This window comes from Athene noctua, chromosome 1 (genome assembly GCF_965140245.1).
Source record: "Athene noctua chromosome 1, bAthNoc1.hap1.1, whole genome shotgun sequence".
NCBI lineage: Eukaryota > Metazoa > Chordata > Aves > Strigiformes > Strigidae > Athene > Athene noctua.
In genome coordinates this window covers 140,697,017-140,720,643 of record NC_134037.1, presented here as the reverse complement: position 1 = coordinate 140,720,643, position 23,627 = coordinate 140,697,017, and the positions used below count along the sequence as shown (strand labels likewise).

Below are 23,627 nucleotides of genomic sequence, written 5' to 3'. Positions count from 1 at the left end.
TGAAGTATCATTCAACTTAGAAGTAAACATTTCAAAGAGGAAGGTGGATGTTCCAACTCTTGAAAGATTTTAAACACTATATGGTATATGGTGGGGAGGAAATAGATCCTTTACATGCTTTCTGTTTTCCAGTTTGCCTTTTAATGAAAGCTTATGCCCATAAGAAACAAGTGTTTTCCTGATAGCTTAGTCTGATTAGAGAGCCATAACTGCAAAATGTTTAAACAATGATACAGGTGAGAGTTGGTACACCTTAACATTTTTATTTTGTGCAACTTTAAATTTCACAGCTAGCTGAAGGGTTGTAGCTTAAAGCTTTCAACAACGCACTTCTTTCCTAATAGTTAACTTGTATTTGTGTGTTTCTCAAAACCAAACAAACTAGCTTCAAACTTGGAACTGTAAGTTGCTCCACAGTGAGATGAAGGTCCTTAGATGACCGAAAAGTGCAGGGACAGTTATGAAAGGAAGACACCACTATCGAGAACAAATCAGTATACCTTTATTTATTGCCTCTCTTCTTACTTGTGCTGCTTCTGGTCATAACAGGTGAATACCTAAAGGCTGTTGTGGTCTTGGCTTTCAGCATGCTGTTCAAGTACTTAAAGATGGCATGTAAGCAGCAGGAGGGTGCTAAACCATACTTTTCTGTTCCAGCAGAGACAGTAGGACAGTTGACTTTACTGAGAGAACCCACAGCTTTATCTAGAGGCTTACTGTTTGACACCCATTCATAGCAGTACTTCTGTATCCATTCTTGTATTTGTGGATCACCTCTAGTCTGGTGCTGTGTGTTGTGCATGGAGTCGATGAATGCCACAGAGTACACTTTGTTCATTACCTCCTGTTTTCTCTGCACCAACAGATCAACAAACACCAGGCCACCGTAGCCGTGGGCAATGAAGGCCACATTCATGGCTGTGCTCTCTGAAATGAAATGATCCCACACGTACCTAGTATGCTCCTCAGGGCTGCTGCTGCCCCTCTTGGCGATGGCTTTCGTAGAAATCAGTGATTCTTCCCTGGTAGAAAAGCTTAACCTCTTCTTTTCAGTCTTCAGATCAGCAAAGTTGTCATTGGGATTCAGTACAATCACTCCCCCGTGGCTTTCAAGGGCCATTTTGATGAATGGTATTTGTGTTCCACACCTCAGGCCCTCGCTGACAATCATCCTTTGCCCCCACTGTCCAGCACGGAAAACTCCACTGTCTTGAAGAAGGACAATTAAGTTAGAGGAACTTGTTAGTGCATTCTTGCTCATGAAAAAGAAACTCTTTGGCTCATCCTCTGTAGCGTCAATAGGAATATAAACTTTCTGCAGCATGCAGACTCTTTCCAGGAGCTCATAAACATATTGGGTAATCGAATGTACCAAAACTTGATAGCGTTTATGATTCTGCTCATGTGCATTCTTGTAGTAATTGAAAACAAAGGACTCGTTTGTATCCAGGTGCCTCAGCTCCCCTTTTATATTGAAGTCATACTTCAGTTCCTCTTGATACTCTGAACCCTCTATTAGTTTCCTCAAGCTTAGTTCACGCTGTATTTGCAACCACTACAATTTAAGAAGACTATGTCAATGTAGTGATACAACACTCCACAACACCTATATAAAAAACCCCCTATTATATCTGAATCCAGATTTAAAAGTGGTTACAAGCAAAATACTCATTGATACAGACTATCTCTTGGCAGTCTGTAGTAAAACAGCTGCTTGTAAAGCCTCTCACACATTTCAGCTGCTAAATTCCAACAGCAGTACATTAATACTAATTTCTCCAGCTACTCTTTCATTCTTGCAAGCACTGACCACATGGAAATTGTGGAATGGATGACAATAAGCTATCCACTGTGATCCAGGAACAGGAGAGAAGAAAATCCATGCAGTACTTTCATGAGATTAGACTGAGTTCTCTGGTTTCAGCTAAGATAATTTTTCAGCTCATAAAACTGATCGATGGTCAGAATTATATCAAGAGGTAGTTTCCACATAACTGAAAAATGAAGCTTATCATAACCTTCTGTTTTCCTAATAACTCTTCAGTCTGCTACTAACTGTCCCTGGCTGTAAATGGTAAACATGGGGCAACCTTTGGTGTGGTTAGAATCCTACTTGTATGGGATTTTTGTCCTAACAGCAGAGATTTACAAGCATTAAATTCTCACCACTATCAGTATTTATATCCCACTATTATCAGTATTTTTAAAATGAAATTATCATCTTAACACAGTAACTTTGTTTTCACAAGCGGTTTATATGAAGTTACATTTGGCAAATACATTGGCACAAGCTACTATATACCTTCAGATTCTTCTCGCTGAACTAACAGGTTTTTAGAACACAGTAAATTACATTCTGACTATGTTAAAACTCACTATACTGTCTGATAAAGTCAATTACTAGGACAGAAAGTGATCTGAAAATTTTCAGGTAAGTAACCTGAGTTGGAGCCCAACTCCTTCATGGAATGCAAGTTTCCTTGAATAAGCTGCTTAGCATATTGCAATTTTTTTATTACACTTCCAAATTGAAAAAAAATAAATTCTTTGCTTTTTAACAGAGCAACACCATATAGATTTTCCTTTTGAGCAATCTCCACTGGGTCAGAGTTGTTAAGTCATCTCTTTGGGGTCTTCTGATTAATAGAGAGTAGGCTAGGAAATGGTACTTTCTGCTTTTTTCTCATAGAATAGAACACACATAGAAAAGGGAAAACCAGTCAGATTCTATGACATATAAACCAGCTACTGTCTTGCCGGTTTCTTGGAATGAAAACAGCACAAAGAAGTTGTAAGTGCATGGATTCATCTATGATTTTTTCATTCTGCAGGAAGACATGAAAGACACCAAGGAGATCGGAGGACAGTCTGTTTGCTATACTACTGAAATATGGGCAATTCACACAAAAGAGATCATATTTAGTAGGGAGGAGGCTACCCATATTTATGTTGTTTACTACACACAATGAAGTGGGAGAAAAATGGACATGGTTTAAGGGAAGATGTCTATGGAGAAAGGAGAAGCACAGAGGAAGCATTCCATTAACCATTAAGAATAGGTAAATGCAGTTCCCTCACAGAGTGGGATACTGTGCAGCACTTCTTTCAGTTTCTCTCCTCACCCATGAAAGGCTGGAGACTAGTTTCCCAGCCTACTGTAAACAGGACGTTACTTTGCTCTCACTTCAGCTACTAGCAACAACGTTGCTTTTTCAATTCAAACCAAAACAAGGATATGTGATTCCAAATGAAACCCTGTGTATGCAATATTGAACATCTACTTAAATATTTACTTGACAAAGCATTGTGAAAGGTTTCTGAAGGTTTCAGGAAGCAGAAACAAAAAAAATACAGTTTTACATCAGACACAGGTATGACTTCCCTTCCTAACATTTCCTTCAAGGTGTGAACTGAAAAGTTTTGAAGAAATTTATAGTAGGCTATCACTTAAGAGTTGACCTGAATAGCACCTTAGAATCATATACTTCTTAGTCGGAAAGACTGATTTTATTGTAATGCCATTTATAAAATGAAAAAGCTGCAGTTATAGATTTTTCTGGATATAGCTACATAATGTATTTACATCTTTTTGGAAAATGTATATTCTAAATTCGTGTTGTCTGCTACTTCTGCTTCATTGTCCATCCATAAATGCAATATTCAGGAATGTTTATTCTAGCAGCCTTTATAATTGCTATTTTGATTTAAAAAATTTACTGTTGTGGGGAAACAAAAAAAATCCCTCTTCCTCCCACTTTTTTGTTTGTATTGTAAGATTCTTTGGCTGTAAGTTTGGCTCATATTTGAAACACTACTGCAGTATAAGTATTACTCTTTATGAGATCTTCCATTTAAAAATAGTTTCCTCTATCGTAGTAAAACCCAACATTACCGTATGCTCTCCTGTAAAATCTGCCATCATCACAAACGGAAATCTTTTTCACTCTGGGACTGTAGACAATTTCTGTGCGTGAAAGAAAAGAAACCCATCTTAGTTTGGGTTTCATTGCTTCACGTGCTTTATTCTGGGGTGTATCTATAAGAGTTGCTGATAAGGCCAGCTAAAGCATTTCAGATAGTTCTAAGTTACAAGCTATTATCTCACGTTTGTAATTTACACCTGACCATGAATTAAAGCCAAACCTCCTGCGCGTGAAACTAAAAAGTTGTCTAAACTAGTTTTGCACAGCTTCCCTTTACTTGATATACAGGCACTACCGAGAGGACAAAACAGACAGCGACACTCCGAACTCACGACTCTGAAGCTCCTCCGAAAAGAAAACAAAAAACCCGACTAATCCCACAACACCACAAACACCAACTGACAAATCTTCGTCTCCGCGTGGCTGTGGGAGGATTTCTAGGACCCGCGGCTGAAACCCGCGGGGCCGGGGGGGGGGGGGGGGGGGGGTGGGAGGGATCTGCCCGCTAGTTGAGCCGAGGGGCCCCCACGAGAATCACCCCCCGGCCGGGACCTACCGGACAGGAGGGGCGAAGTCTAGCTAGGGAAAACGTGATTAGCAAGGTACCCTTAAACCCGACCCGCCTGGGTTGTATATTACGACCGTAAAAACACCGAGGTTTCCTTGACTGCTTCGCCAGATTTCTGCATTTGTCCCGTTTCCTCATCTTTTGCTTCCCCTCACTACTCTTTATTGCGTTCGCAGAACTCCCGGGCTTGTCACTACTCATCAGCTTGCCAGGTGCAAGGGAAACGCGTGTACCAGCGCACCTGTGACACCATCATTTGCTCCACCTCGCTTTCCCCCTCGGCGGCTCCGTACCGGGTTGAACCCGAGAGAGGTAAAAAACCGAGAGGGCGGGCAGGCGGGGCCATGGCGCGGGATCCCGCGGGGGAGCGCCTGAGGGAGCGGGCGGGGAGGCGGCGGAGGCTCTGAGGGGCCGGGCGGAGGCGGGGCCCAGCCCGGAAGTACGCGGGGAAGCTGCGCAGGCGGCGGCGGCGTCCGGGTAAACAGCGGCGGCGGGGCCGCGGCGGTGAGCGGGGCTGCTGCGCGCGGTGCTCGCTGTCCGCCGTTTGGCCGCTGAAGGGCAGGAGGATGCCCGCATGAGGCCGGCCGGCCGCGCCCCGGTGGGTCCCGCGCTGTCGCTGGGGCGGGGCGGGGCCGGCCGCGCCGCTCGGGGGCTGGTTGGGAGCGAGGGCTGGCGGACGGGTGGATGGACGCCGGGGGAAGGGAGGGGGGCGCCGGGGCTGCCGCTCCTTGGCGCGTGTGGACACGCGGCGCTGCTGACCCGCGGCGCTTGCCCGTTTGCGGGCGAGGAGCCCGTTTCCTTCCTAACGGGAGGAGCCGGCGGCCGGGTGAGGAGCTGGGGCCGCGGGCAGCCCTGCTCGGGGCGGGCTCCGGCGGTGGCAGCCCGGGCGGTGCCACCCCTGGGCGGTGCCACGGTTGCCCCCAGAGCTGTCAGAAGGCCGCCCTTTGTCAGCTTCTCCTCCCTGCGGGCTTCCGTATAGGCAGTAGTTAGGCTTTTCTTTAGTAGTCTTTATGTGGCGATGTTCCCCGCACCGGGGGACTGGAGCCGCAAGTTGAAAAACCGCCGAGTTAAGTACTCAAACCGAAAGCTCTTGAGAGACTTCAAACGAGCCGTGAGGTTTGAATGTTTTACACCAGAGTCGAGAATTAAACGCCTATGGGTGCTCGAAGCTCTGAAGCTGTGTCCTTCCCCTGAGGAAGACATTTATCTGTTAACAGGGATCCTTGAATTTTACTTATTCTTGGAGCTCCTGTAGTGTTGCAGATGTCTTCTGTGACTCCTTTTCACTTTATAATCAAAGCCTGAATTGCTTATTAGCTGTGTGCTTGCCGGGGATGGAGTTAAGCAGTAAATGGCTTCACTGAAGATAAATTTTAGTCAAAACTTCGGCAACAGTTCTGTTCATGCTGACACTCCAGAGCCTTGCCCAAGCACATGTCTCTTGTATTGTGGCTGTAAAGGACTTTTTGCCAAGGCCTGTAGTGACAGGACGAGAAGCAATGGTTTTAAACTTTCAGAGGTTAGATCTACGGAAGAAATTCTTAACAGTGAAGGTGGTGAGGCCCTGGCACAGGCTGCCCAGAGCAGCTGTGGCTGCCCCCTCCCTGGCAGTGTTCCAGGCCAGGCTGGACGGGGCTTTGAGCAACCTGGGCTGGTGGAAGGTGTCCCTGCCCGTGGCAGGGGGGTGGAACTAGATGGTCTTTAAAGGTCCCTTCCAAACCATTTGATGAATGACTGTTCTTTGTGCCAGTTTACTCAAAAATGGTTTTCTTGTTCTTGCTTAGTACCTATGACTCTGGTCCTGATTCCCTCTGAATGAATAACACGCAAATTGCTAAGCTTATTTTGTATTTTTTTTTTTTCAATAGAGAACATAATGGAAAGAAGATCATCTTCAAGTCATGTCAGTGTAAGTCTTCCTACAATTTGCAACAATTTACTTTGAGGCTGTCGGCGTCCTAGGGTGTTTTCATGTATTTGCACAACCAAATTCATTATTCAGTGGTCCAGCTTTTGCTTTGTTGGAGCACTCTTTCCTGAGAAACAGTTTATGCTGGTACCAGTCAATAGTAATGTCTGTTGTTGAATATGTATTATACATGATAGGCTTAACATTTGATTTCACATAAACACCATGTTTTCGAGGACTTTTTAAGACCTAAGCTAACATCTAAAATACTGAGTAATGCTCACATAAGTAGAGCAACTGCATAACTCCATATTATTTAGTTATCTACAGAGTTGTGTTCAGAGGCTGCTTATGCTAGTGTTTATTTTTTCTAAAATATCCCTGTTAGTAGTAGTTTCTAGCAATGGAAGCACTAGTGAAAGCAAACTGTAGGCACAGCAACTGGTTTGATCAGGTAGAATCTGGACTGTCTAGTATTTTAGAAATAAGCTGTTTCTGGCACCTTGTTCATGCAGTTTCTCTGACCCTTGATCCTACAGATGGGAAACATCAGAAAAGTACTGCTGGTTTAGATGAGGAGGCTGTGAAGTGCATGTGCCCATGTATGTGTTGTGTTAGTCGCCTTATATTCAGGAAAAGCTGAGGCAACTGCTTATGTTGCACTTGCCATTCATACAGACCTCTGTTGGTTACCTCTTGACTTTGTGCTATTAATTATAGTTAATTATAGGCACTGCAAACCATCATCTTATTAATGATTGCAAGCATTGGGAAGATACTGTATGGTGAGGTGGAAATTTTGCTGGTGAACATATCTTGTGCTTTTTATCCCTTTCTGTTTGTCCATCTGTCTCTGTTTCCTGAGTCTTACCTTACCTGTTCTCAAATGTCTGTGATGGTTATCTGAACCTCTGTAACTTTAAAGTGTTCAAATTTTAGATAAATATTTCTTCTTAGGAAGATCATAACAGACAGGCAGCAGGTGGAGTTCCGAAGTAAGAAATTTGTACCTGGCCATTAAGGTACAGTTCAGAAGAATGCATTCTGACTAATAGAACATGTTTATAGGCCACTTCTCAAAAAAATAAAATTAAAATTGAGCAATCTAATTGCAGATGTTCTTGAATAAGAAAATGTCTGTTTTGATCCTTAAATGTTGATTGAAAGGGTGGGGAGGTACTTGTATTAGAAGTTACTGCCTGTGTGTAACATTTACATCCTTTATAATTTGAGGAATCTGTTATTAAAAGCATATTTGTTATGACAACATTTGACCAGCAAAAGCAGTTTGAGATACTTTATAGAAATTCAGATGTAATTACTAAAAAAAAATAAATCTGTCTTTCAAAAGTGTAGAGAAGAAGTAAGAGCACTTGCAAATTCAAACTGAAAAATTGAAGGATTATCTCATTATTGTAGAGTATGCTCAGTTATGTTCTGTGTGAAGGACTACCTACAGAACTAATGCAATTTCTGTGTTAATTATTGATTGTGTTGCTGTTCTAGAGTAATTACTTGTAATTTCTTGTTAGGTAGGGCATCTGGTGACTTGCAAATTTGAGTTCATAATACAGTTGATAGTGGCCACCACATGGAGAAGCTTCAGCTTTTTCCTAGCTGAGATAGACTTAGTTGTCTGAAAGATGTAAATGTTGTATTTCCTGTCTGATACATTCTATTCTGGTCGTGTTTGCAGTGTAAGGTTCTGCTTCTCAGGACACCTGGAGAAATGGCAAGGCTTGCACTTTCATTCTTTCAGATGATATTATTTTAACTGGTTTAATTAACTGATAGGGAATGTTACCTTCTTTCCTTGTCTTGATGAACTGGTAGGAATTTAGTTTGACCATTTTTGTTTTGAATTTCAATGCATGAACATTATTTCCTACGCATTTTTATGAATTGGCAAATTTCTGTGAATTGCTAAATGCTTTACCTTTCAATAGTTACTTTCAAAATGCTGATTCCATTTTTGCAAAGGTTGGCAGTGACAATAGCTGATAACCATTTTGAGTACATCACAGTGTATTGATGCTAAATTATCATACCAAAATACCTGTACTATTCTGAGATATAATTTCTCTTCATCTTGATTTTTTTTTTTTTTTTGGAGAACAAACCTGGTGTGATATTTATCATGACATTCAGCTGTTTTGTTTTTTCTTTATCATTCTCTAAAATGATATGATTTAAACTAGAGTGTAAGCAAATCAGTGGGAACTAACAAAACTGTAAGCACCAGTAGGTTGGTTCTCACCTGCTGGGCACACATTTGAGGTGGTTGTAAAGTTAATGAAATAGGAAGAGCTTTTTCAGACAGTTCATATGTTAAAACTAGCTCCTCATGTGGTATGACACATGATTTATTATCAAGCATCAATGAGGAATGCATTTAAATTAAAGTTGCAGGTTAGTGTTTCCCTTGCAACTTTGTTATTTTGCCTGACAGTTAGGAAAACTTTCTAGATAGCATTATATCGGCTTCAGTGGATAATTTAGTTTTACCATGTGTCTAACATCATCTATTTTCAGTTTCGTATACCAAAGAAGAAAACAAACACCAAGTCAGAGGATGTCCAAGTTCAAGTTAAGTCCCCTTTGGCAAGGCTCCCAGGCAACCACCATTGGGACTACCCTTTAAAAGAGGTAAAGAGAAGTTCTTTGGTGTGTAAAGTGAGTAGGAGAGTGTTATATAGGTTTCTTATATACAACAGAATTTTAGGTGCTAATATAGAAATAACTGATTTCAGTATTAAGAGCAGAAGACTGTAAGAGTACTTATATGGCATTTGTCATAAATGACTGTCTTGATCATCTCCATCACGTATAGAAGCAAATATTTGCTTCCTTAAATCTGTTCCAAATTTAGTAAGCGTTTTTAAGATGCCAAGATATGGAAACATATTTTACTACTCTTGACTCCTTCAGCTCAGCATTGAGATTTTTGTTGCTGGCTTTAGTGCTTTCAGAATCGTGGGGCTGGACAAACAGGCTCCCCCACAGACAACCTTTAAAAACCTAGTGATGGATGTTAGGAGTTTTTTTGACTTTCAGTAGTGATGATAATGTGACCCAGGTCTCTTAGTAGGCCTGGTCATTTGAGCATGCTGCAGTACAAACTCAGTGTGTGGTTGTGTGCTATACTGTTAAAATTTTAAGTGAGCAGAGCATCCAGTTACAGTCAGGTTTTGAAGTTGGAAGTAATGTCTCCAGTGGTTACAAGCAGCAGCCTCTTGAGCGGAGCCAGACAGCACTTGCATGGAATTCTTCTTGTCTTTCTCTCTGCCTTTATAAAAGCAGTGATTAGACTGGGTGAATTAGGAAAAAAAACCCCTTTGATTTCTTCTTATTTCCTGTATATTCTCTAATTTTCCATTTCTTATTTTTCCTACATGTATCTGTCTATTTCAGACTTTTTCTGTGTGGTAGAGGGCTTTGCATGCTTTAAACACTGACTACTCTTTATATTCTACTTTAAAATAAAATATTTCTCATGAGGTATCAGAAGTAAAATAAACTATTTTGTCCATACAAGATCTGTCTTGGTTGTATTTAGTTTTGCCAGAGTTTGCTCTATGTTGTTTGAGAAATTCTGTGGGGCTTTCAGTGATTTAGCCATATAGGTCTCATAAGATGCTTGAAGACCAGTGATATGAGGTGAACTAGAAGTGTTTGAAGGCAGGAGGAGGGGAGAGCACCTTCAAGACAATTTTTTTCTGCCAACTGCTTTAATAATGCAGGTATTTTCCATTAGAGTCAGGCTGTTCGTTAGGGAAAAGTTTGTTTTGGGATGTTCCTTGCAGACTTCACTAAAATGTGTAAAATATGCATGGGCATGAATTTTTCAGAGGCCCTTTCACCCCATGCTTAAACAGTAATGAAGATAAGTTTGTCTGCTCTCAGCCTGACTGGCATAATTTTCAAATGTCTGTTTGACTTATTATCTTTTACATTTAAAAAAGTGAGGAGAGATTAGGAGGGGATAATGGCAAAGGGAGATAAGTCTGGAACTGCAGAAATCACTATATGTTTTGGTGGGGCTTCATTTATTTAATTTGAAAATATAAGTGTATCCTGGTCAGGTAAGAGAATTTGGAAAAAATGAAGTCTTGCCGTTGTGCATTTTGCTACCCAAGTACCAAACCTTCAAATTCCTTTTTCTTCTCAGAATTTTATATATATTTTATATACTTTGAGTAAAATGCACGAAGTTAAGGAAAGTAGAGGTTATCCTGTGTATTTGTGGTTATGTAAAGCAGGCCTAATATTTAAGTCCCTTTTTGTGATAGTCCCCCTTTAAATAGGGAAATAATCGAATTGTCTCATGTTGTCAAATTTCTTTAGGAGGAAAACAGTTCCATTCAAGATCCGGTGGTACGTGGGTGCTTTAAATCAAGCAAATTAACTTTTTGCAAAATTGTCACATATACTCTTTGTAGGTCTGCTTTATTTGATCAGCTGCATTGTTTTAATGTCTGTCATTGTTCCCTTTTTCTAGTGTACTATCCATTATGTCATTTATGTCTGTTGGAACCTGCCAATTTTATTTTGTTTTATTTCAGTGGAAATTAAGTGCCAACAACAGAGAGCCTTCCACAAAAGGAAAAAGGCAAAAGGACTGTGACAGACACAGCTCTAATGATGAAGAATCAATTGGGTAAGAAGACATCTCAAAACTAAATCTTCTCCATTTGTATGTTCAGAGTTTCAGAATCTTTCTTGAAGATGGGTATCTCTGGTCTCTAGCTAATTATTTGTGTCATGAAGAGAGATGGTTTTCAAGCTGTTAGGTAGCCCACCCTCAGAGAATCATATTTCAGAGATTTAATGGCAACTGTAACTTTTTTCTTTGTTTTAACGCAAAACAAGACTGTGACATCAGAATGGGAGTGCAACACTTGCTAGAGAAATTACTGCTTGTTGGTCTGCTTGGAATCCTGAAAGGTGTTCATTACTTTAAGTGTAAATTATCATTCTTGCCCTAGATATTTTAGATATTTAAGAAGTTTCCCAGATTATCTTTTGCTTGTCACTTTTTGGTCAGTAGTCCAGTCGTTAACCTGTCTTTATCAACTCTTGAACAATAAGAAAAAAACCCCCAAGGGATATGATGATTAGTAAGTAGGGGAAGACAGTGTAAAGCTAGGTTTTCCACCTCTATGTTACAGTCAAGACACCTAGGTAAGTATATAAGACTACTGATGTGCCATTTCTTTATGCTCTGTTGCCAAGAACAAGTATCTTGGGCTCTTTGAGATTATGGCAAATTATTTAAAGTCCTCTTCTGTGAAGCTGTCAACTAGATAATTATTTATCCAAGAAAATTTTTAAGATGTGAGTGCCATAATTGTCAAATGGAAATAAAATTTAGAATTAGATTAATGGTAACTAGGAAACATAATGACTTCATGATGAAATTAATGGTATTTATTTTAATGAAGCAGTTGTTATTCCACAGATCATTCAAATCTAAACAAATAAGAGTATGCATTCTCTGCCCCATTTTCTGACTGGAACTTAACCTGACTATAAGTGATGACTTGTCAGGAGAGGATGTTAAAAACAAAGTGCACAGGTAATGAAAATGCTTAATGATAGCAGATGATTTTGACACTGATGAATTTGTTGGTTTTGTGACCTATGAATAGTCATTGTTTAGCCTGGCCTTCATATTCAGCATGATTCAAACTGAGCTGAACTTATAAAAGATTCTGATTTTATTTTTCATCCCTCATTAAGAGGCATAGCTGTCATTTTACTTGCAGTTACCTCAAAATGCTTCTCTCAGTAACTTTGAGGGATTGCCTCACAGGGTCAACCTAGCAGAATTTAAAAGCTATGTTATTTGCAGTTTCATGAGTTCTAGTTATGCTGTGAAATGGTTGATATCTGATACCAATCTCTAAAGGTTTTTCAGTAAACTCTGAATTGACTTTCAATGTTGAGGAACTTTAAAAAAAAAAAAAAGCAAGTTACCTTTGGATCTGTTACATATGTTAATTTTCTATTACATATGTTTATTTTGATATGTGACAGACTTTCAAGTAGCATTTGTAGATGTTCCATCATTTTAACCAAAATTCTTACCAGCACATTAGTGAGAAATTATTTAGACTGTAAAGAGACAGCAAATATTCAGATATTAAACCTGTGCATTTTTCACTTCCTCAAAATAGATGTGTGTCTAGAGACTAGCTGGAGGTTCTCTGTAAAATAAACTCAAATCTATTGTCTGCAATAAAGCTTGTTCTAAGTGTTCCATTTGGGTACCTGGTGTTTCTCAGTAAGTCAAAATCAACACACTGACCTCATTGCATAGTAAGTAGAAAAAGCACACAGGTTCTAAAGAGGTGGTGTTTGTTGAGTAAAGTCTGAGAACTGACAAAACTGGGAAGAGTGAAATGGCATGCTGAGAATCTTTCTAATGCAAAAGTTTCTCTGTTCTTTCATCCCAGTGAAGAATTTTTCATTTGCATTGAAATGTGGAAAATAAATCTTAATAACAAACTTCTGTTAGCTCCTGATGTTTTTAAAACTGTCTTTATTGATAGGAGCTAATCTCAAATGTTTAGGGAAGCATGTCTCAAAGTGTTGCTTGAACATTGTTATTGCCACTTAATTTTAGTCAGAATGGACAAAGTGGATGTATTAACACAAACCCATGTTCACACGTGTTTTTAACTGAAGATCTGGATTACTGAATTTGGTAGATGATTGCTTCTGTCAGTCCTGCTGTGATATGAGACCATCGGGGCTGGAAGCAGCAACCACAGCTGCTCTCACTTGAACACCTCTGCTCATGGCCTGCTCAAGGTCACCATCAGGCGATTTTATTTTTTTTTTTTCAGTGATCCCTAACAGGGTTCTCAGGGTGGGTTAGTTCCCTAGTACCTCTCATAAAATGGTGGTCTCTTACGCATTCTCCCAGTTGTGTCATGAAACAGATTAGGACTGTCATGAAATACAAATAATTGAATTTATTAGTGTCATTACAGAAAGTTAGGTATGGTTTTTATGTAATTGATCAATTAATGTTTTGTATCCTACTTATGAAACTCTTTTATTGTCAAGGAAGGGGATAAAATGATTTCAAGGGTAGCTGTCACCACCTGGCAGTAGAGTTTAGAGTCATCCACTTACTTCAGTATTATTCCTGCATTCTTCTAAGAGGGAAATAGAAGGAAATAAAAACAAAACAAAAAGAAACAAAATAAAACACTGTTCTGAAATTCAAGCTTCTCATCCTGCTCTGTCAAGTGTTCTTCAGGAGGAGAGTGGGAGAAGTACTTAAATAAGATGTGGGTGATTCTTTCAGCTCAGTATTTTATATGTTAATTGAAATACATGTCATGGCTGAATCAAGTATTGACCCTGTAGCAGTCAGGGTTTTGTGGCAATCACTTACATACTGGTTCTCCTTATCCTGACAAGCATATTTTGGCAGCAATAACTTTCTGGTCCAGCAAAGTAAGGAGGTTAGTAGGGATGTTCATGTTTGCTGTTAAAACACTGACTTCTAATCAGTTGATGAAAGGTCAGGGCCTTGAAGTACAAAAATGACAGACAGAGGCTTTCTTCTCAGCAGGGTGTAGTCAGTGAATGTGGCAGTCAGTTTCCCTTGATGATGGTACACCATGTTATTCCTGTGGGCTCTGAAAGGCCAAGGACCTCCTTAGCTGTGCATGTACTGCAGAAGCTCAGATGGCTGAATACATATCAAGTCTATTGGTGGCTTTACTCTATAAACCCAAGACAAATACTCAGCTTTTATGGGACCTGATGGGGTGACCCTTGCATGGTATATGGTATCCCACTGTCAAAATACTACTTTTCCAAAATTTGACTTTACTAGTAGAAGAATGTAGGCATGAAAATGGTGGTGTAGACAATAATAATTTACTCCAAAAGGGGTCAGTAGCCTCCAGGTCTTATTTTGATCACTTTCCAACACAAATTTGAGCCAGTGCTCACAGCACCGGTATGTACACAAATTTTATCATGAGAAAGGAACTGGATCTAACAGCTCTGATTATTGGGTGAAATAGAGGTCAAACATTTTCCCCAAAGGGGTACAAACAAGTAATAGCTTTTGGTCCCGCACTTTGTAAAGCAAGATAATCCTCTTTTGCACTTTTTGAAAAGTGATGAGACACGTACCAGGAGCAGGTAACAGTATTTTTCATAACATAGTCTTTTGGTCCATTCCATCCTTACATGTGTAAGTATGTTTTCATTACCTTTGCTTTTTTTTTTTGTGGAGATAGATAAGACGGGGTACAATGGCTGCTTGCTTTAGAAACAGAAATAATTACTTTTGGTTTTCTGTCACCAAGATACCTCCAGTCTTACTGTTGTGCAGGTTACCTGCTGGGTCTGCTGGTGGGAATTGCTTTTAATATATGCTTTGCTTGCTTTTTTTTTTCTGCTTGACATGAATTTTTAACTTTTGAAATGTCTTTTGCATGACTTGCTGACTTTATTTTGTGGACAATTTAACAGGCAATTTAGTATTCTGTGTCCCAACCATTGTTTACAGATGTATAGGCTGGCTTAAGTGTATATATTTTTCCTGAATCTATTTTATGCCCAGTCTTAATGACATGATTTTTTTCAAGAAATGCCATTCGTCCTTTGGAAAGGGAAGCCCTTGAAAGCTCTGCAATTGTACAGCTCTGAAGATCAGGTCATAACCAGTTGTCCTGTCAAGGTCTTGTTTTGCCAGGCCTAGCATGAAGGACAGAGCCAGCATAAAGATGAGCCAATAACCAAATTGTATTTGCTACAAAAGGGTCAGTACATGGGTGAGCACTGGGGGTACAAACAAGTCAGATTATACATAATCAACATCAATCCCACTGACTCCAACAACAACACCGCATGACCAACAATGGGTGGAATAAATGGTGAAATGCAGTTTCCCATAGAAGGGATGGGAGACAACCAAGTCAACAAGCCAAAATTATAAAACCAAGGAAGCCACATACTGGATCTCTACACAGCCCGCACTTAAAAAAGCCAGACCTGACTGGAGCCCAGTTCCAGGGAGGCAGGAGGTCCTTCCCCAACAGGGAACTCTGCACAGTGCATCCACCTCCCAGACAGACACTGCCCTTCCTGCAAGTGGTCCCAGCTCTTACCCCTCAGTGGGACACCTGACCTTTGTTACTGAATGTGGGACCCCTGGGGGTCCTTTACCCAATGGCTCTGTCTGCAGGGCCGGCTGCACCCTGGAGGGAAGCCTAAAGGCAAACTCACCCCCCCCTTGTAAAGGGCTGTGGGAATCACCCATATGGCAACCTTATTTTGGGGCTTGGGGTTGAAACCCCAGCATTTCAGGTCTTCGGTCAAAAACTGGTACCACATAAGAAGCGATGCCTTAGCCTGGCACTGACATCTTTAACAGTAACCAAATGTGTGCTGTTTTGTTCCTTGTTTGTCGAAGGTTCCTGTCCCTTGCACAGATTTCCAGTGCAAAGCTAGTTGCACAGGTGCAGGTGTGCCTTAAATTGTAAGGTCATTTTTGCAAAGATGCTTGCTTAAAATGTATAAACCTCATTTAAATCAAGGAAGTGGGAAACGTTACAAATTCTGTACCTTGTAACAATTGGTACACCAAATTATGGAATGGCCTGGAGCCTGTCAAGGGCTAGCCTGACATGAGTGTGAACAAAGGATGTCAGACCTGAGTTTCTAACATGGCCAACAAACTGTAGGTAATGAAATCGTTTCACTGAAAATTCTGCTTCTGACTACCTCCTGCTGAGGGCTTTCTCTGTCATGATGGTATTGTTAAAGACCCTAGAGTCTGGAGTCTCTTCTGTTATCTTTACAAGTCCTGAACATACACTTAAAATAAAGACTCTGTGACCATCTATGTTCCCATTGGACTAACTACCTTGCAAATGCAAGGCTAAATTTAATAAAATTTCATTATGATATCTTGTGTTTGACAAATAGGAGAAAAAAAAAAAATCTGGCATTTTTACAAGGTGGAACAATGAAAAGTGAAAGAATTTAGATCTGAGAAACAGGGTGTTAGGCTTGGCATGATTCTGGTCAGGAGAACTGAAGTGCTCCATAGAGAACACATGTTATCTCAGGGTGCTCTACAGTAAAGATTAAAAACTTATTTTTTTTTAAGGAGAAACAATTTCTGATTCACATCTTCATATTGCTAGGGCCCACTTCTGCAACTTTTGTATTTGGAGGAAAAGTGTCACTTAGATACTTCAAGGTTTGGTTTGTAATTTCAAGTCCTCTTAGAGGAGGAGGGGAAGTATATGGCAGTCTTCCATTGCTTCATCTCTTCTGGCACCTCAAAAGATGAAATGTATTTCCACTGCAGTTCTTTAGTAACTGGACCTCTAAAGTAGTTTGGGCCTTATCTTTAAGGAGGAAATTGAAGCACAAGAATAAATGTCTAGTTTCATAATATGAATTTGCATGTTACTTGATAACGTTTACCTTGAAATTGCCTTTAACGGCTTTAGTAGTTGTAAATTTTAACGGTCTTATTAGGTTCTTATGTCTCTGAATTTTGAATTTTTGTCACATTTCTTAAATGTATTCTTTATGTCCTTAGATATTGCTTATATATTCCTTGTTTCTAATATGCCTTACAGTTGGACAAACAATAAAAGATGTGTAAGTCTGGTCACTGTAAGCTCTTCTGACATATATAAACTATGGTTAATATATCAACTCTGAACATTTGAGAAGCCCAGAAAAAAGCTCGAACTTCTGACTTAGTGGGGACTTCTGTAGAAAATAAGTCTCTTGCTTCCTATGCTAAATTGAGAGCTTTGCAGGCTTGGTATATGCTCACTAGGCTGCTACAGTTGGGCTCCACCATGTAAGACATTTGTGTTACTAAACTGTTCCTTGTGACTTGTATTTACTTTCTAAGCTTTTCAGTTGTTAAAGCATATCTTTAAATGAAACTCCGATCTCTGTTTCCTCGGAGTGTATAACAAACCTTTTTTAGGTCTGCAGTATTTAAAGCACATGCTCAGATTCTTAAAAACAACATTTCTTTGCATTAGTAGTCATAGAGCATATACAGGTCTAGGTAAAAGAACAAGTGTATACCAGCCTTTTCCTAACTTTACCGAAAATATTCTGGAGCATTTCTGTGGTTTAGGTCAGTCTTCTGAGGCTGTCTTTGTACATACGATTTCTCATTGCCTTCACAGAGTCAATCTCTCACTTGACTGGTTTTCCAATGGCTAATTAGGATGTATCCCTTACATAACACACCTTCTCCTTTGTCCAGATTCTTGGCATCAGAGTGCCTCAGTTTGGGGGATTTTTTTTTTTTTTTTTTAATCCCTCAGCATTTTTTTTTTTTTAGGCAAAACTTTAGTTCCTTACCACTTAGAAGTTTCCCACAGAAAAACTAAGAGAAGGCCAGAGAGTAGAGGCTGCTGCCTTTGCTTAAGTTTAAATTACTTAGCTTTGAATGGGAACCATTCAGGTTTATTGTCCATTGTTTAGATAGTGATCTCCAAGGTGTGGTGTGTGCAAGACAATCCATTTGGGGTGCAGGAAGGAAATATTTTTTTGTACAATTAATAAGTGTTTTTTCATCTTTATTGCATCCTTTTAAAAATTTCTACTTCTGTGTTTTATAATACACATTATATTAGTACATCTATAGAAAGTATAATAAACATGTTGAAGGTATGTGCTTAGAATACTTTTACTGATAGGGGTTCATGATCAAAAAAAGTTTGGAGACCACTGGTCTAGGAAATGCCTAACAGAGCTCTAAGAGAAAGCAGCTCACTGCATACATCTTACAGCATTCAGTGATACAGAGGTTTCAGGGTTGGCCAGCATTCAGGCCTTATATGCAGGTCTCCAGATGGTGCATAGGAACCTTACTGTCTTTTCAAGTTCAATATGTTTCACTAGCATGGCAGTTCTAAATCAATCTCTCTTTTTTTTTTTTTTTTTTTTTTTTTTAGGTTCAATACACATTCTTCAGTTTTCATGCCACACCTATATATATGTTCACCCCTAGGTACCATGTAACCTTGCTGTTGAGCTGAATGCGGCATGTCAGTGGGACAGCTGTAATTTCCTAAAAGTTACTTGCACAATTGTCAACCCACTGAGGAATAGCAGCCATTTGTTTAAGAAATGTCACTGTCACATGTATTTGACACCTATGTGAGTCGTAAAAGGTTTTCTCTAGCTATAAAAGAAGGATTCTTGCTCTACAATATGCACAATTTAGTTTGTTATGCAAGACACACATTAGAAAAAGGAATTCTTTTCCTTTTTCTAATCTAATCACTATCTATCTAATCACTAATCAGTGATCTTTTAAAGCCAACAACTGAGCCTGAACTTCAGTGTTGTCTTAGGACCAGCCCTTGGAAAACAAGTCCCATTCTGATCTGTTTGAAAATAAAGTCAATCCTGATAAATCATTCTGTGATATATAATGCTTATCGGCTTCTAAGGAAACTGTCCAAATTACTGGTCATGCTGCAGAATTAATTCTTTATGGGAAGATTTCAGTACCAATCTGGCAGAATCAGCAAAGTAGAGATGTGTATTTAAAAAACTTGGATAGAGAGTGTTTACTAATTTTGTAATTCATAACGGTATGTAATTTCTTCAGTGAAATTGAATAGCAATCAGTTGGAGCTTCAAAACTGAGAGACCTTACTAGGTTTTTGATTACTTTTTTTTTTTTCCTCAGCAAGCTCATAATCTAATTTGTGATACGAGAACTAAATAATAATGGTTCTAAAATAAGATGCCATGATGAGTGCTTGTTTTCATATCCTCCAAAGGCTTAAGTGTACACCTTCAGAATATTGTGTAAGGCCATAGTGACACCACTTCCAACATTTTGTCATAAAAAGACACACCAAAATTTCCATGCCTCTGCACTGAAGGTTTACCTCTTCAGAATCACAGATGGATCTATTAGTCATTGATGCCAGAAGCAGCTTTGAAAGGCTGTTCTTATCAAAAGATGCATTTGTGATTCTTCTTCTCCAAAGAAATCTGCTTTGTAAATTGTCATGGAAGTGAACTTAATTCTGCTGAAGATAGACGGTATGGTGCAGAGACAGTAATCTCATAGAAAAGCTTTGTTGAATTCATGTGACTTAAGAAGTTCTCAGCACCCTATTATTAATTTATTATTATATGTATGGCAGGCAACCCAAAGTTATCTTGACGAATGTCCTGAGGACGAAAATAGGAAGAAAATATACACAGGCGCAACTTAAAACTCGTGCTAATTTTTCTGATGCTGGCAAGCTGCAGTCAGATCAACCACTCTCATCATCTGCTGCCAGCCTAAAGATATGGCAAATTTTAAACCCTACTCTTCAAAGCCTTTTTCTGTCTAAAAGGTACGTTGTCTTTGCCTTGTGTCACTAAACAAAATAATTTTCCTTGCAGTTGTTTTTTCATGAGACACTATTCTTTGTTGTACTATAGCAGTCTTGTTCATGAACTGTATTCTCATTCTCATGTTGTCTGACTTGATTGAATTCCCTTGTACATGGTTCCTTTTGGTAATTGTTGACAGAGGTTGTGCCAAGCACGCTGCAATGGGTTTTCTGATCAGATGGATTCTAGATGGTCCTGTACTGACAAGACCAGTTCATTCTGATTCAGCTCTTGGGCTCCCAAAATGTGGGTTTTTTATTCATGTGAAAACACTTCTGTTCAACTGCCCTCTTTTCTCAGAGAAGGTATTACTATGTATTTTCACTGTTGATGTTTCAGACTACTCATGAAAATAGGAGGACTGGCGTAAAGGGTCAGAAGAAAAGCATATCAAGTCCAGTACCTTCCCTGCTTCTTCCCCCCCACTCCCCCCACCCCAAGCAGTGGTCAACTGCAGATACCCGGGGAAATGACAAGAGTTAATGCTTTTTTCACTATTTTTTTTTTCTCTGAGTATCTGATGGCAAACAGTTTAGGAACTTTCTTTATTGGAGGTTACATCCAGACTACAGACTTCTTCTCTATTAGACTTTTCCTTGCAATCATATCCTCGTTGCTTATCACCTGTGTGCCTCTGCATCTTCTTGTCTGTAAGGTAGTCACTTGATTAAAAGCAAATTTATATCTCCATGCAAGAAGAGATCTGACTGCTCCCCGGACATCATGCAGTCTGTGCTGGAGTGTGCTTTGTGGATGAATACAGACAATGCAAGAGTTATTCAGCTGATACAGAAAAGATAATTTTGTTCATAACAGATTAAAAAAAGGCCATGACATTACAACCTAATCCAAAATAAATTGCAATGGAAGGGGTAGAATTTAAATTCCAATTGGAGAAACTAAGTAGGTAAATCAAGGGCTATACAACAAGCTGCAGTGGCATTGTATGAAATAAATTGTGCTGCTCTTACACATGTATGCTCAAGTGGGCAGTTGCATCTTCCCATTTCTGGTTAGCTTATTTTTGATGTTTGTCTCTTCAAATGCTTGTGGGTGTTCTTCTGAGCCTTGCTATTGCTATTCTGCAGAATGCCACCTGGAAGTCAAGGAGGGGAGCAAAATATAATGCTACCTTTTTATGTACATGCTACTTTGCTACCTGTTGACTAAGCGCTTGAGAAAATTCAGTCTATTTTACTGGAGGTTTCTTGTTCACAGGAAAATCAAGATTGTTTGCTCTGTAGTTTTGAGAAATGTGTACAGATATTGCATGAAAACTACTTAGAAATAAATGTTTACCAGTTTTTAAGCAATATTTAGATGATGCGTTAAAGGCAATGCAGTGTGAATCATATTTAGCTAAGGTGAAATTATGTGGTTAACATTTCTTACCCTGGTCTTTTGTTGCTTTTTTGTGTTTTTCTGCTTACCTGGGCTTTTAAGTTCCTTAGTGGGATTTTGTTTTGTCTCTAAGGAACTGAAAGTAATGATATTTGATGATGAGCAAGCCTCTAAGATACATGAATTTAACAAGAAGTTTCTTTCTCTAGATTTCAGTGCAGTATTTATGATTTACTGTTATATATATATGTATATGGCAGGCAACCCAAAGTTATCTTGACGAATGTCCTGAGGACGAAAATTGGAAGAAAATACATAGACAGCCACGTAATAATTGATGCAAATTTAGCTGATGCTGACAAATTACAGTCGGGTCAACTACTCTCATCATCTGTTGCCAGCCTACAGACATGTCAGATATTAAGTTCTCCTCATGAAAGTTCTTTTCTGTCTGAAAGGTATGTTACTCACTGCTGATTTTGCCAGTCTTCCTGAAATGACATAGATTCACAATAGAAAAGAATTTCCCTGAAACAATTTTTGTTATACTCTTGTCTTGAAGCAGGAGATTGGTTTCCTGAGTGCAGACTAACATGCCGCTCCAATGAGTTGTTTTAACATTGCATTTATTCTGATTTGTTGTACGTGATGCTAATAGGCTACTTTTCTCATAGAAGGAGTTTGAATTTGCAATAGATCAGTGTTTTGATTTGTGAAGATGGCCAAGTAATTCAAACACATTTATATTGGCTTTGTGTCCAGAACCAAAATCTTGCTTTTCTGTTGCTGTAAATGTGTTCTAGCATGATTTCAAGTAATTTATTTTGCAAAATTTCTCCAGATTCCTCTCTGTGGTAAGTCATTTCTTTTCACATTAATCCACTAGTGGTCTTAATCCCAACAGAGTGCCATTGTTTAAGGGCTGTATGTGTGTCCTCTCATTGCTTAACATCTATTTTTCTTCTTTTCTTCCTACATTTAGGTTGACTGAACATCACAGTAATGCTTGACATATAAAAATAGCAGAAATAAGATATTAGAATTATATAACACTGGTTTTGGTCTAAGATGGCAGTTTAATTCAGACTAAACTGTTTTCTCTTGACTTTTATGGCTGCCTCTTTGCTCAACAGCAAAGTATCCACAGGAACAAATAGCTGGAAACTTGGGGGAAGAAAATAGAAAGAGGAAGGCAGATAGAAAGAGGAAAGAAGAGTGATTTGTGAGGGTAGGAATAATCAACAATTTCCAGGTTAAATCTTTAAAATTTTTGATAAAGTAAGTCAAATTCTTTATTCTGACCCATGAACATCTTAGAAAACCTAAATCAGTAAGAATTCATTTATTTTTTCCTGTTGGGATCCCCATTGCTGCTTAAATTGATCTGACAAAGCTGCAATTTAAATTAAGAACTTAGAACAGGTTATTAGACTGTCTCATTTCAGAAGTATTACATTCATTGCTAATAAATAATTTTCCGTAAGTTTAGGCTGACTGAAGTCTGGGGAGTTTTGTTTCGATTGTTGGGGTTTTTTTGGTTTACTACAAAATTTTTTAAGATTTGTAATTTTTAGTATCTGATTTTTCCACTTGGTGGTGTTTTTGATGATGGGAGGTAGTGGGTTCATAGAGAGGAAAACATGAACTCTTGTATATAACTCTCTAATTCTGAGGAAAAGTCTTGCTTAATTTTTCAAGCTCATTGTCTGGAGGACAGCTGTTGACTTTTGTTAAGCACAAGAATGGTTTGAACTAGTCAGATTTTTGGTAGGTGATGCACTCAACTTGCTTTAGATTTGGAGTGGTTCGTTGTTTGAAGGATTAATATTCTGTTATATGTTTTTCTAATGTATTAAGTGAAAGGCTTGTTATTATCAGGAACCAACATTAGGAGGATTTTCCACCTCTCCCCAGTGACTAGCATGTCAGTGCAAGTTGTAATAGATATCACATGGAAAGTGGAGAATTTAGAAGTTATTTCAACAAAGACATGGTTTGATCCTGGTCACCTCTCTGTAACTAAGGTCTATGCATAAGGTACAGTTGGCACTGGTTGTTTTGGGGTCTCCTCTTTCAGAGGAGAGTAAAAGCTCTCCCACTTAGAATGGTTATGTGTATATATGCACATGGCCATAGAGACTCTTGTGTCGTCAGAGTAGTTAAAATGCATGCGGTTTTACTGAAAATTGTGCCGGTTTTGTACTGTGGAAATTTCAGATTGAGTCAGAGAATTGTGTGTGATCAGAACAGAGTGGAAATAAGTTAATCTTTCTCTATCAGCTAGAACTTGCTGTGAGTTCTCTGTTACCTTTCTTGCTTTTGGTTTTACAGCATTGGTGGACTTTGCATTGTTTGTGCACTGCAACCCTGTGTGAAATGCATCTTTGTAAGTTACCACTGACCTGTCTATAACTAACTAATTTGAGGTAGGCTTTAAATGTAAAGAAACTTAGGGTTTTAAAGTACTTTTCCT

At 39.1% G+C, this 23,627-nt stretch overlaps 2 protein-coding genes across 8 annotated transcripts in view; one reads left to right on the top strand and one right to left on the bottom strand.

Moving 5' to 3' along the window:
* Positions 1 to 330: 330 nt before the first annotated feature.
* Positions 331 to 4,881, bottom strand: LOC141971168 (putative protein ARB2BP). 2 transcript variants are annotated; one of them, XM_074928341.1, is made up of 3 exons: positions 4,733 to 4,844; positions 3,893 to 3,964; positions 331 to 1,555 (listed from the first exon to the last, which is right to left on the bottom strand). In XM_074928341.1, the coding sequence occupies exons 2-3, from the start codon at positions 3,920 to 3,922 to the stop codon at positions 503 to 505; spliced, it is 1,083 nt and encodes a 360-aa protein (XP_074784442.1). In that variant the 5' UTR covers positions 3,923 to 3,964; positions 4,733 to 4,844; the 3' UTR covers positions 331 to 502. The 2 variants fall into 2 exon arrangements, with proteins under 2 accessions (XP_074784442.1, XP_074784434.1); XM_074928333.1 differs by lacking the exon at positions 3,893 to 3,964 and having other exon boundaries at positions 4,733 to 4,881.
* A 61-nt stretch (positions 4,882 to 4,942) lies between these two features.
* The window catches only part of SENP7 (SUMO specific peptidase 7), a 54,584-nt gene continuing 35,899 nt past the window's right edge, over positions 4,943 to 23,627 (top strand). For 3 of the 6 annotated variants that reach the window (XR_012633087.1, XM_074898362.1, XM_074898337.1), the window contains exons 1-6: positions 4,943 to 5,089; positions 6,360 to 6,400; positions 8,933 to 9,046; positions 10,963 to 11,057; positions 19,576 to 19,773; positions 21,364 to 21,612. Coding sequence is in view for 5 of the 6 variants with exons in the window: in XM_074898362.1 (XP_074754463.1) it covers positions 6,368 to 6,400; positions 8,933 to 9,046; positions 10,963 to 11,057; positions 19,576 to 19,773; positions 21,364 to 21,612 (689 nt within the window). In the remaining variant the exon portion in view is untranslated. The remainder of the gene's footprint in view (positions 5,090 to 6,359; positions 6,401 to 8,932; positions 9,047 to 10,962; positions 11,058 to 19,575; positions 19,774 to 21,363; positions 21,613 to 23,627) is intronic. The other 3 variants (XM_074898352.1, XM_074898372.1, XM_074898383.1) reach the window with 3 other exon arrangements.